The sequence below is a fragment of the Aquarana catesbeiana genome, linkage group LG01 (genome assembly GCF_042186555.1).
Source record: "Aquarana catesbeiana isolate 2022-GZ linkage group LG01, ASM4218655v1, whole genome shotgun sequence".
In the NCBI taxonomy this organism is placed as follows: domain Eukaryota; kingdom Metazoa; phylum Chordata; class Amphibia; order Anura; family Ranidae; genus Aquarana; species Aquarana catesbeiana.
The window spans coordinates 895,584,374-895,598,366 of record NC_133324.1 but is presented as its reverse complement, the minus strand read 5'-3'; the positions used below and the strand labels follow the sequence as shown (position 1 = coordinate 895,598,366).

Sequence of the window (13,993 nt, the reverse complement as noted above, 5' to 3'; positions counted from 1 at the left end):
TATTTAGTATGAATTTTAATAAATTTGCCTTGTGTATATATCTGTGAATAATTTGTGTACTTTTAGTGACAATATTGTTGCGATAAACATTTGCGCAAATATTGTGGGACCTTAGAAATCAGTAGCACCTTCTTTATAATCTACTGGTAATGTACTTTCAGAAAATAGATGGTTTGAGGGGTCTTTTACAAACTTTGACAGCTATAAGTGAAAAATAAAAAAGCAGAGGAAAAATTGCACAAATGGTCTGGCCACCTGAGTGTACTAAATGGAGCACAGGGCCTGGCAGTAAAAGGGTTAAAAATGTGGAGCATTTAATTCTACTGGGACACCCAATTGAAGTATCAGCCTGACCTTTACTCTGAAGATGGACTTGTGCTTTAAATTTTGCTTTACCTTTTATGTGACGTCTGGAATCGGCTTATTTATAGTGTAACACCCCCAGTTTGTTCTTATTTATCACACCTCTACCCTGTAATGTGCACACAGGTTTGTGGGGTGGTCAGTCTTTGTAAAGGCGATCCTTGCTGTGTAATGACCCTCCCCTCTGCCTTTGTTTGGTCACTGCTTTTGTGCTTTTATAGCTGGTTTCCACCACCCAGCATAATGCTGGTTTGTCATTCTTTTCCTCTCTAGAATGAATCTGCAAGCTGTAAATGATGAAAATCTCCCAAACGACATAATAGCTGAGTCGTGTGACTTCCTGTTTACCCCTCCTCAGCCTACCGGCAGACCCTCCATCCTGCGCCCTTCACAGAAAGAGAATATTCCTCCCAAAAGCGTCAGCAAAAGCATGAAGGTATGTTCTGTATGTGAAGTCTGTTCTCTGACACGCCATCATCTCAGGGCTGTAGGCGTGTAGCACAAACTTTTCTTGAAGTGTATGAAGTTTTCTGAGCTGGGAGAGGTCGGCTCTCTGCCCAGGAAACCGTTAGTCACACATGTGCTGCTTGAAGTCAATGCATCATTCTGCCTTCCAGGTCACTTTCCAGACTCCAATGCGGGACCCTCAGACTCACAGGCTTGTGATCCCCACTTCAGACTCCAAACCCGAGAATCTCCTCTCACTGGATGACTGTACACAGGCGCTGGAGCAGCTCCATCTGTCTGCAGCTGATACTTCCAGGTAAACATCTGTAATAGTTCTGAGCTGCTTTCATCACAAGTACTTCCTTTTTTTTAGAGTATTACTCAGTCTCTATTAAGGTTGAATCGGCCATAGGCAACCAGATTTTTAGTTTTATGCTTCTACTAACTAATCTGACAGTTACTGGGACTTCATAGTCCTTCAGTCATAGGCAACCAGAAGATTACTGCTATTGTATCATCCCCCACAGTTATTACCTTTTTGTTTCCACTTCTAGATTGTAAGCTCTAACGAGCAGGGCCCTCTGATCCCTCCTGTATTGATTTGTATTGTAAGTGTACTGTCTGCCCTCATGTTGTAAAGTGCTGCACAAACTGTTGGCGCCTTATAAAACCTTTATAATAATGACCTGCATGCTTTAGCCAATCCCAGCGCCCTCAGCTAAGAGCCATAATTGGCCAAAGGCAGGGTGCCTTTTGCCAATCATGGCTCAGGGGGACTAAGTCCACGCCCCACACTATATATAAGGCTGCCTGCACATCGGCCCCATGTAGTGTGTTGGCGTGGACGGAGAGAGAGTGTCATTTAGATTGGGCAGGCAGGTTACTCAGTTAGCTTCAGTGATTAGATATATATAGATATAGATATATAGATATGTATATATTCTCTCACACAACGCTGCGCAAACTGTTGGCGCTATATAAATCCTGATTATTATTTATTATTCCGACAGCTAAAGTACAGAGACTTGTAGTTTTACAGCAGCTGCAGACCTGCAGGTTGTCACTACGTGTGTGGTATATAGATTTGGATTTTCTCATGCACTTGACTTGTTACAAGTTTGTTTTTCACCAGTCTTAAACGTTTTATATTTTGTTCTAACAAATTATGTGGGTGGGCTTAAAGTGGACTGGTCAGACATCTTCACTACTTCGCCAACATCCTTTTTATTTTTCAGTTTTTGCAAACATGTTGAAAGGCACATTTTAGACCTGAAGAGCAGTTAAAGGATAAGTTCACCTTTTTGTAACATGTTACACCCTGGATATCGGTGTAACATGTTAGAAGTGTACTGGCCCCCAATCCCTCATTTTGACATCAAGCCCCCCCCCCCCCACACTCGCTGGCACAATATAAAGAAAATGTGGCTGTGCGAGGCTTCATCTGCCCAGCGGCGTCGTTCATTCAGTGTTCTGTACATGAATGGGCAACTACTACCAACAGACTCTGCGACTGTTGACTTGTAGTGCTCAGTGAACTACCATGGTGCTGTTGAGCTCTGTGGTAGGTTGCTGATTCTTTCTGCCAGTGTGAAACTGCCTACCAGTACAAGACCTGCATGACCTCATCCATCTGCTGGTCACTGGTGCAATGCTTTCCAGGCTCAGTATATACGTGGGGGGTTTTTTTTGTTTGTTTTTTGTGTTTTTTTTTTTTTTTTTTTTTTTTTTTTTTTTTAGGCAGAGACCCTGGAGAATAAAATTGGTGTAGTTGCATTCTGTCACATTGACTCACTTATTTATCAAATGTAAATACAATAAAATTTTTAAGTGTTCACACGACATACTTTTTTAGAACTGAAGTTGATGACTAGTTAAATACCCAGCATGTCAAGCAATAAAATAAACAGTCATGTAAAAATTTGCATCTTTTTGCTTGAAATTACTTAGAGGTGTGTGTGTGTGTGTGTGTCTGTCTTTTGGCAGAGCTCCTAGAGAATAAAGTAGTAGGTGTTGCAATTTTTTGTTACACAGCAGTTTTTCAAACATTTTTTGGGTAAAAAATACACTTCAAAGTGGAGTTCCACCGGAATTTTTAATTTTTTTTAACACGTCCTCACTGGGGGATCTATGCCCGGAAGTGGGAGCAAATACCTGGATTATACAGCTATCTGCAATTCAGTCCTTTCTGAAGGTACCAAATGTGACACCCGAGGGGGGTAGGAATTGGATCAGCGGAAGTTCCGTTTTTTTGGGTGGAACTCAGCTTTAATAAATTTTAATGTACGCCATATTACACTTTTAAGGGAAAAAAAAAAAAATATATATTAAAGATGTTAGCTAAGTTAATGGCTACAAACCATGTCACTCTTTAACCACCAATACAGGGCACTTGTACCCCCTTCCTACCCAGGCTGGTTTTCATCTTTCAGCGCTGTCACACTTTGACAATTGCATGTATACTGTAACAATTTGAAATTGTTATCATTTTCTTCACACAAATAGAGCTTTCTTTTGGTGGTCTTTTTAATTACTCCTGGGTTTATTTTTTCCTAAAAAAAAAAAAAAAAAAAAAAAAAAAAAAAAATTTGAAGAGGAGAAAAGTTTTCCTAGTTTCTATCAGTAATTTTTCTCCTTCACTGATAGGCTGCACTGATGAGGAGGCACGAATGTCGCACTTATGGGCAATGATAGGCAGTATTGATGGGTGGCATTGGTAGCCAGCACTGATTGCTGGCACTTGTGGGCACTGACGATCAGTGCCCTGATTGCATACTTAGCTGTCCCCTGTGAGGAAATGCCACTGATTGGCTCTCCCCACCCTGTCAGTGTGAGGCAAGGAGCACCGATTACCGGTTTCTCTGTGTTTACATGTGTCCAATCACAGCCAGTCACATGGTTAAAGAGCCATGCCCGTGGCTCTTTACACAGATCGGGGTCGCGCCCTGTCCTAGCAACACTGCACGGCCGCCACGCTGCGAGAGCGTCGTTCTGGGTGGACGTCATATGACTGCCTCCAGGAACGACAGCCGCACCGCCCAGCTGTCATTTGACGGTGGGCAGCAAGAGGTTAAAATTGCACATGCCCATGGAACGGTGATAAACTACAGCATATTAAGTTATTCATAGGGGCCGCTTTGAAAGCTTTCACAGGTTATCAGTGTAGCATTACACAGGAGGTCTGACTCTGGAATTATTGCTCTCACTCTGACATTCGCCGTGACGTGTGGTGCAATCTCTGTACATATGTGGCTACCCAGCATGCACCTGCCAATCTCGTGCATGTGCGGTGCAATTTTGCCTTGCCAAGCTGACCAAAATTTTCCTTAGACGCCAATGTTAAATGTTACTAGAGCCATGCAATGCCAAGCTGGCCAAGATCTCCCAGGAGTTAATGCAAAACCGGAAATGACGCGACCCCCTAGAGAAGGAAGTGAAATTGGATTTAGGCATAAATCGTGTAAGTGAACAGGGGGAAAAAAAAAAAAAAAAAAAAATTGACAATTCATTTTAAGAAACACATTAGTGCTGCATGGTGTGGAGTGAATGTGGGTGGAACTCCGCTTTTAAGGTTTCTGACATCAGAGTGGGAGGAGCAGTATCGGTTCCTCTCGCTATCTGGGGAAGCTGATGCCACCAGTAGTAGAATCTCTTCCTTTACCAGTGTCCCTTGATCGGATGGGAGAGCCTGGAAAAAATGGAGGTGGGAGATGTGTGCAACCTCCTTCTGCCCAGTGTTAATTTTGACATCAAATTTCGATTTAGTTTAGTCTTTCGCCTAAAATGCTTTTTTAGTTTTGGTCAGATTTTAATCCATCTAAATTTATTTTAGTTGACTAAAATCTCCAGTACATTTTTAGTAATCTAATGGTTTTAGTTACATTTTAATGTGTTTATTTAAACACTTTTTTTTTTTTTTTTTTAATTTGTTAACATGTTTTTTTGCTAGAAAATTATTTAGAACCCCCAATAACACCCTAGAGCTGTGGTCATCAACCCTGTCCTCAGGGCCCACTAACAGGCCAGATTTGCAAAATAACTGAAAAACAACACAGGTGATCTCATTTGCTGCTCAGTGATTTGCAGTATTCTAGTCTGCATCTCCCCAAGGTAATACATAAAATCTGGCCTGTTAGTGGGCCCTGAGGACAGGGTTGATGACCACTGCCCTAGAGAATAAAATGGCGGTTGTTGCAGTACTTTCTGTCACACCATATTTGCGCATATTACAAGCTCACTTTTTTGGAAAAAATACTTTTTTGAATTACAAGACAACCGTAAAGTTAGCCCAATTTTTTTCTATAATGTGAAAGATAATGTTACACTGAGTAAATTGATACCCAACATGTCATGCTTCATAATTGCGCCCACTCATGGAATGGCGGCAAACTTTTACCCTTAAATCTCCATAGGCGACGTTTAAAAAATTCTACAGGTTGCATGTTTTGAGTGAGAGTAGGTCTAGGGCTAGAAAGATTGCTCTCCCTCTACTGATGGCAGTGATACCTCACGTGTGGTTTGATCACCGTTCTCATATGCAGGTGCTTCTGCACGCGAGCTCGGCGGGATGGAGCACTTTTTTTTTTTTTTTTTTTTTTTTTTTTTTTTTTTGCACTGTTTTAAAAAAAAAAGTGTCACTTTTTTATTCCTATTACAAGGAATGTAAAAATCCCTTGTAAGAGAAAAAAAGCATGACCGGACCTCTTAAATATGAGCTCAGAGGTCAAAAAGACCTTGGATGTCATATTTACACTAGAATGCAATAAAAAAAAAATTGTCATTTAAAAAAAAAAAAAAATTGCCCTTTTAAGAGCTGTGGGTGGAAGTGACGTTTTGATGTCGCTTCTAACCTGCAATGTCATGGAGACGGGTGGGGGGCATCTTCCCCTCACTCGTGTCCATGCCCAGCCAGAGAGGACCCAATCGCTGCCGACGGCTCCGGTAAGCGGTGGAGGGCACTGGAGCACGGTGGGGGGAGCCCTCTCACGCCATCGATGAAAGTGATCTTGCGGCGAACACTGTGCGGAGACCACTTTTATCTTGAAGCTGGCTGAACAAGAGGATACCGGGGTTATGGCAGCTAGCTGCTGCCATAACAATATCCCCCTTCAAAGTAAGGACGTATATCAGCGTGCGGCGGTCTGGAAGTGGTTAAAGTGGATGTAAGCCCTCGTATATACCTAGTGAAGTGAACAGCCCCAGATGATACACGGAGATGAAAATAATCCTCCTACATAAGTTCTACATGTATATCTGCTGTCTTCAGCTTTATATACTGTTTAGAAAGTGCAGATCCTGTTGGGAGATTTTTTCTTCCTGTTTACATGGAGTGTGAAGTCTGGGCATACAGCTGATTGGAGGAAAGGTGCGTGCACACCCCCCTCTCCTCATAGGCAAAGATTCTCAGAGGTGTTCTGTGACACGGCAAGCTGTCTGCTAATCTATTTATAGCTCCCTCCCCAACACAACTCCAGCTGCTTTTATCTCGTGTCAGAATTTGGCAGGATCGGGCTAAAGTAAAGGATAAAAACAGTATCGCGTGGTGTCAGAAATTCTGACACCACGCGATACTGTTTTTTTATCCTTTTACTTTTTGTGATCACTCTCTGTACCCACCCGACTAGGTGCATTGTACTGTTAAGCTTTCGCTGTTTTATTTTTGGATTTACGCACTGTGGAGGCCCTTCTCTTCTTTCCTTTTTATGGTTTGACATGACACCATTTGGAGTTCGTACATCCTATTAAGTGTGACCATCGGATGGGAGTCCAAGTCCGTTAGCCGGGCTATTTTCATTTTACTGAAGAATCTCCTCCTATATTTATTCATTTATTTTTTTGCTGTCTTACATGGACATTTTCACGTACCTGTGACAAACTTTCCTGATTTGTTTGTACTTTTGTTGTATATTGTTCACGTTGATATCCGACCTACAAGTTACTATCAGCTTTATATTTGCACGTGAGGTGATACTTCACTTTCGCACTTTGTTACACACTAGCGCTGCATTTTTTATCTTTTCACTTGTTTGTGCAGTTTACTATACTGTTTATGCTAGCTGCTTTTACTATTTTTTTTACCTACTTCTAAGTTTTATCACTAGTAGCGTGACCTTGTTTCATACTTAAGGCTCTTGGTAACAGTGAGTGTTTCTGGCTGACAAATGTCATGAATACCTTAGTGCCTGTGGTTTTGTAGGGACTTTACAGAGGTAAAAGTAGTTGATCAATTCACATGAACAGTAAATAAGATTCTCTTCCTTGCCTGCAGTTTTGCTCTCGACGCTTATGAGTAGGCTATGGCTGTTTAACATTAGGTAATGGTTATTCCAGATCCCATTTTTGCCTGACATAATGTTGACACGTCATCACCATTGGTAAACTTGTGCTTTTTTTTCTCTTTCGCGAACTGGAAAAAGTGGCTAAATACTGTATTGAAAAATAACCTCCTGCAGGAACAGTGTTTAGTCAAGGCCACCCCTCTCTTCCTCACCCTCGCCTTTTTGATAAGACAGTGGAGGAGCAATAGGTTTGCTGTGTGTAAGTTGGTGTGGTGGTGGTTTTTTTTTTTTTTTTTTTTTTTTTCTGGGGTAGCAGTCTTTTGTTGGTGTGGAATGTCTTGTAATTCCAAGAATTACAAAACTTGTAATTCCAGCTGCAGAATGCTCGGTTCAGTTACCACTGTTCATCACTTGCCTCACATTCATAAAACACCTTGCCTTCTTTTTAAAGGGTACAAGGTGCTGTGTATTTAGGAGAAGGTATATTGTGGAGTTAATTCATACTTCTCCCAATTGCGTAGCGCCTTGCGTTAATTAAAACTGTTATCCATGCACTGAGTATACTGCAGCCGGAGCTACAAGTGTCTGTGCAGGAGGTTCAGTGCTGATAGACTGCTGAGTAAAGACAACCAAATATGTGGTGTTTTTTTGTTTTTGTTTTTTGTTATTTAATTTTCCCTGCAATCAGTCAGTGTTGATGGGCAAGATTCAAACCATCTATGGCTGGCTTAAAGCGGAGTTCCACCCAGAAATGGAACTTTCACTGATCCGGATCCCCCCCTCTGATGTCACATTTGGCACCTTTCAGGGGGGAGCAGATGCCTGTCTAATCCAGGTATTTGCTCCCACTTCTGGCAAATCCACGGCTAACTGCTCTGTCTGGCCCCCCTACACCCCCCATGATGTCATCTGGGAGACGCATAGGTCCACAGGTATATGAGGGTTTACATCCACTTTATGTACCAAAGGAAGGTTGACACATGGTATCACAGCATAAGGGTTAAACAATGGGTGGGTCATAAAAACTTATAGTAATTGACGTTTCTGCAGTTGAAGTAGACCTTGTTGGTGAAGTCAAATTATAGGTTTAGAAAGTATAAAATAGATGAGACATCTGGTGTGGAGGCTATTGTGGGCTCGGCAATTGCAGACTATTCAATTCCATAAAGAACAACACTGCAAGGGGAAAAAAGCTACCTTTTTGTTACAATGGAGTCTAATTTAAAATCCAGATTAAGCAATAAGTTTTTTTTTTTTTTTTTTTTGGAGAGTGCAAAACAAAAAATGTGTGTGTCTATATCTCTAATATATATTGTATGTGTATCTCTATCTCTTTGCCAAATGCAGTTTCTATGACGTCTACATATATGTATTTTATACCATTTTATCAACATTAGTTACTTATGTGCTGCCGAACTGACGTATATGTATTTGATTATGTATATGTATTCATTATGTTCATGCTGTATGTATGTGGAATGTACTTTTTTACTTGTTTCGTAGTATTGTCACGAATATATGTTTACCAACCACTCTACCTCCACAAGTCAATCACCTCATTAAAAGTCCCACATTCCTTTCTTGTTTACCTGAATTGGTGATGGAGGTACATTCATTGTGCCTCATTTTAAAGTCCCAAAACTTCCCCTTTCATTTAAATCCTTACAGGTACCCAGTGCAAGGACTATCCGCAGGTGATAGAGATTTAAACCAATCCTCCTACATACGTTTTATACTGGTTTATGTGCAGTCTTCTCCTCTTAACATCTGTTTAAAGACCAGAATTTATAGAGCTTATCAGAGTTCAAAAAAAGGGGAGGAGAGCTTAAGTACACTTCAGAGCTCAGTGAGGAGAATTGAGCTGATTGGATGTTAAGTGACTACCCCCAGCAAACAGGGACAGAGCTGAGGCTGTCAATCAGCTGGAGCTCTCTCCCCTGTCACATATATTTTCTCTTGGTGTCAGGAAAACTTTGCAGAAATTATTCATGCTGATAGCAGAGGAACGAAGCAGCAGACAGAAATTGCACTTGGTGCTCCTGATTGTGACAAGTTCACGCTATAGAGGGATATGCGTTGTTTGTTTTTCATGTCTGCGTTTTACAACCACTTTAAGTCCTGTTTTTAAACCTGCTTTGCCTTACTGTGAAGACCACTTGTATTTTAGTTATTTTAAGTGTTGGCTTTTTTTTTTTTTTTTTTTCCTCGTTTTTAACAGTGTAATTCCAGAAGCCACAACTGTCACAAAAGATCCCCCAACCCAGACTGAAGATGAAACCCCAATGAGAAGCATTGGTGGCTATAACATTGACTTTGATCAACTGGATGTGATGAATCCATTCAAAAGCACGAAGATGATGCAGAATTCTCCTGTGAAACTGGATTCTGGCCCAACAAATATCCCGGATCCTCTGGCTGATGTAGAGGTTAAAAGCTTGTCTGAGGCCACCGATGGTGCCAATATTGCCCCTGAAAATGTATCCGCTTTGAGAGCCAGTCCAGATATAACAGATTCTCCAGTCATTGTACAGTTCCCTCCAGGAGATAATGGTTTAAATACTTCTGGTAAATCAGTATTGGATGACACCGTTCCTCTGACAGCCAGCACTGATGTCCAGGAGAGTTTGTCATCAAATCCAACAAGTCTTGATCAAGACAAGAATATGGTTCCAGCCGAGACAGAAGATGGTAGAGCAGATGCTATAGCTGATATAATACCAGCTGCTGTCACTGAGGGTGCAGATTCATCACAAGCTGATATTCCCAACTCTCCACCAGTTCCAAAAGGGTCTTACAAATTTGATCTTGATCAGATTGATTCCATAGATCCATTTAAAACTGGAGGTTCAAAGCTACAGAACTCTCCAAAAAAACCCGTCCCAGAAGAAGGTAAAGGTGATAAAGTGGAGCCATTGAAGCTAGAATTTGATTTTGGTGGTGATGCTCCTCGTAAGCCGCCACCTAAAAAACTAGGAAAGAGACTACCTGTAAAAACTGCAGCAAAGAAGCCACCTGTGGTCAAGGAAACAGTACCTGAGAAGCCAAAGGTGCAGGATCCTCCAAAACCAACTGAAGAGGACGTTATTGTTCCTAAAGCTGCTTACAACTTTGACTGGGATAAGTTTGATGATCCCAATTTTAACCCATTTGGGTGTGGGGGACCAAAAATAATTGCTTCACCTAAAGTCCCCAAAACTGAAAATGAAGCTCCAGTTGTGGAGAAAGAGGACATTCCAACAGAAACAGCAAGTGTAGTAGAAAAGACGGACACTAATAAATCCACATTATCTGAACCAGCTGAGCAGTAAGTACTATCTTATAGCATGGGGACTCTGGTATTTGATTTGTTTTCCACTTGAGCAATTTGCCTGAATCGGAAAGAAAACAAAAGGTGGGGAGACAGGATTCTCCAGGGAAGACCAAGCTTTTCCTTGCGGTCGGGCTGCCTCTGCACTGATGGTTAAATGTTCCATTTATGTCTAGGGTACCAGAAAAAGCGTTTTTACTTTACCTGTTTACAGCTCCCCCAGTGGTTGGAGCTCTCCTTTCCTCCTACGTTCTTGCTTGAGGACCTCTCGGAGTCCTCATGTTCAATGCAGCCTACGGGCCAGGCATTGTAACTGATATCAGAGGACATGTGACTGCTGGAGCATACGGAATAAAACTGCAGGTGTGGGGATCAGATAAGAGTGTATTTTCTGTTGCCCTAGATGTGTAAATGGAAATTTAATCCTTGCAGTGTTCAAGCAGCCCCACTACAAGCTAGAATTTGTCTTCCTGAGCATTCAGCTTTAAAGGATAAGTTCCCCCATCCTGGAAAAAAATGCTTACTACTTCTCCCCCCTGCAGCCTGCGGGTGCAACCTTGGGCTCCTACAGACTCCCCGCTTAGCTGTTTGCCCTCATACAGGCAGGCAGATCAATGATACCAGAGCACTTGCTGTTCATTGAAAAGTACATGTCCTCAACTGCAACAGCTGACAGTACCTGTAGGCATTAATTCCCGGGAAACTATATGAATGATTCACCCATATGGGTGGGGCCCTAAACAGCCGTGCTATTTTCAAATGGTGGCTGTGGGTACGGGAAGAAGATCCCTTTCCTGCTGTTAATCGGGGGGGGGGGGGGGGTTTGCGGGAGAGAGGCTGCAACCCCTTTAACAACCAGGTGCTATCCCTATATGATAGCATAGGTAGTGGGAAGGAATTGGGCGAATGGAAGGCCTTATCAGGGAAGGGAGTACTTGTATCTCTTTGGGATACACAGTACCTGTAATACTTGGCAGGCATGTGCTTAAAAGCAGATCGAGCATCGGGTATACAAATTTTTTATTTTCCTATATTAAGTTGTCCACTTTTCTTTATCCTTGGTATTTGTGGCACACAACTTGTAATGTCATCTCAGTCAGCATTTTGAAAAATTGGCCCAATGTACCAATATTGCCAAATCTAGTGCCTAGCTGCTCCTGGATAGGTAAGCGTACACTGAGGCTAGTAATTTTCTAGTATATTCTGCTTGAATGTTACAGGCTTCCCCAAGACTGCCCTATGACAGAGGACAATCCTGTGAGTGTAAGCGGTGATAATACGTCTCAGGAACACAAGGTAAGACTGTATCACCTCTCATTACTGGATGACTTTGTGTACAATTCTACTTACTGCTTACCTCTTCTGTTTTAGGATGAGAGCACTGATTTAATGGGGGTTAAGGAGGACACAACCCCACACGTTGATGAAAATCCTTCACAGATTAACACTGTGTTGCCAGATCAGCAGACTGCCTCAGATGACGCCCTGGTTATGGAACATGGCGCCCTGGTTATGGATTTCAGTGCTGCCTTAGAACCAGACTTCAAACCAGCTGAGGAGATGGACTTTAAGCCAGCTACTGAATGTGAGTCACACTCAATTTCTCTAGGTGGTTGTTGGCTGTCAATGCAGACCCTGACAGATTTCTAAGACCAATGCTGAGAGATCAAGCTTATTGAAGACTTCTACATTCAGCTTTTTGTAAACTTTAATACTGTTTTTTTTTTTTTTTTTTCTTTGTTTTTCCAAAACGTCAAACCTACATACTAGCCTCTACGATGCAGTATCAGTCTGATGCTGCAGCTTTTCTCTGGTTTCTCTAAGAAAAATAACTGAGCGATCACAGGCCCCCAGATCACTCAGTTCTTGGTCTTCTCTACTATGCTCACTGCACTAGGTTGGTGCGGGCGCAGCTGGTTTCAGCAGTGTCACTCAATTACAGCCAGTTGTTAGGGCAGATGGGTGAATTCCAACAATATTGTTACTGGTTAACCGCCTTAAGTGGTTAACCCACTTTTACTAAATCCTATAATCCCCTCTGTACCATAAGTGTCCCTGTGCCTGTTATGTAAAAAAATTTGCCGGATTGTACCTATATGAACGCGGCTCCAGGCACTCAGCTGACTGTCGGCTCTCTTCTCTCTCCGGCTCAGAGCTCTAGTGGGCGGGCCGAACCCTCCTGCTGACATCAGCCAGGGAGGAGAGAGAGAGAGAGACACGACAGTCAGCCGAGCGCCATGGAGCTGCGCTCATATAGGTACAATCCGACTGATTTTTTTTTTTTTTTTTTTTACATAACACAGGGACACTTTTGGTACAGTGGGGATTACAGAATTTAGTAGAGGATATGATAGCGGGGGGGGGGGGGGGGGGCGGGACACGCGCGCGCGCGCACACACGACCGCTACATATTAAAGTCAATTGGAATAGTTTTGTGTCTTCACACAAATGCAGGTGTGATGTCCCTTGTGGAGTGGTGCAGGATTATGCAGCATGTCTGCATTTTTCCTCACTGCTCTGCACTGGAAGGGACAGAACGGACAGCCCCACTCTACATGATCTCATGTGCCTGGAAGTGGGAGAGGAAGCAGAGCGGTCCTGTCTATACTGCCCACCTAATTTACCTCATATCAGATCCTGGCTGGGGGTACGTAAAGGTGGGCACTGATGAGATGGACACAATTGGGGGGGCACAAGATGTGGTGTCAGTCTGTGCATGAACTCGCTGACCTAAATTTGGCTCTGCAAGTGAAATCTCTGCAGGTTTTTCCATCAGTTTTTGTGCATGTATGGTGTGAGGTGTGAATGAGGTCAAAGATGTCATAAGCCATGGTATTCAACCCCAAATCAAACTTTTTATTTTTTTATATTGCAGCTTACAAATTCTTAGATGTGATGTCTGCAATCGTTTTTTCTTTTTAGGTTTGCTTTCTTCTATTTTCCTCTGGTGATCCTGACAGTCTTCTTTGAAAAGAAAAAAAAAAAAAGCTCTTATCTGGATGTATCAGTTTTTACAGGAATGAGACAGACCATGTACCACTGGCAGGGGTGCTTACAATGATCAGCCTTTATGGAAAACTTTTTATCCCAAAAATAAAACTTGTTTTCTTTAACTGATAATGGTGTTGACTGGCGTCTGGCTTTAATGTTAGTGTATCTAAATCTGCTAGGACATTTAACAAGTGAAAGGGTTTGTTAACCCATATAACTCAAACTCTGCCAGACTCTCTATTATAGCCTGGCGGAGCACACTACCTTTTTTTTTTTTTTTTTTTTTAAGAAAAACGAGCGCTGTAAGTACCTATTTAGAGCTGTCTTCAGGCCGGTCACATGACTCGCAGCCGCTGTACAGCTCGGATGGATACTGCAGGAGGGGTCGTGATCTCCCTCTGACCTTAACCCGGGGAGAACACATGGACGCTCGGCCTCTCCTGCAGTAGCCATGGAAACCGGCTGAGAGTCACGTGACCAGCCTTAAAACAGTGCTAAAACGGTATTTACAGCCCTCGTTTTTCTAAGGCCGCTTTCACACCACTGGGGCGGTTTGCAGGCGTTATTGCGCTAAAAATAGCGCCTGCAAACCGCCCCTAAACAGCCTCCG

General features: G+C 42.5%; 1 protein-coding gene across 1 annotated transcript in view; it reads left to right on the top strand.

Annotated features, from left to right (window-relative positions):
• The window catches only part of TACC3 (transforming acidic coiled-coil containing protein 3), a 64,950-nt gene that overhangs the window by 24,604 nt on the left and 26,353 nt on the right, over positions 1-13,993 (top strand). Inside the window, exons 2-6 of the mRNA XM_073610932.1 lie at positions 637-799; positions 981-1,126; positions 9,304-10,389; positions 11,613-11,688; positions 11,764-11,977. Coding sequence (XP_073467033.1) covers positions 638-799; positions 981-1,126; positions 9,304-10,389; positions 11,613-11,688; positions 11,764-11,977 — 1,684 coding nt within the window. The 5' untranslated portion in view covers position 637. The remainder of the gene's footprint in view (positions 1-636; positions 800-980; positions 1,127-9,303; positions 10,390-11,612; positions 11,689-11,763; positions 11,978-13,993) is intronic.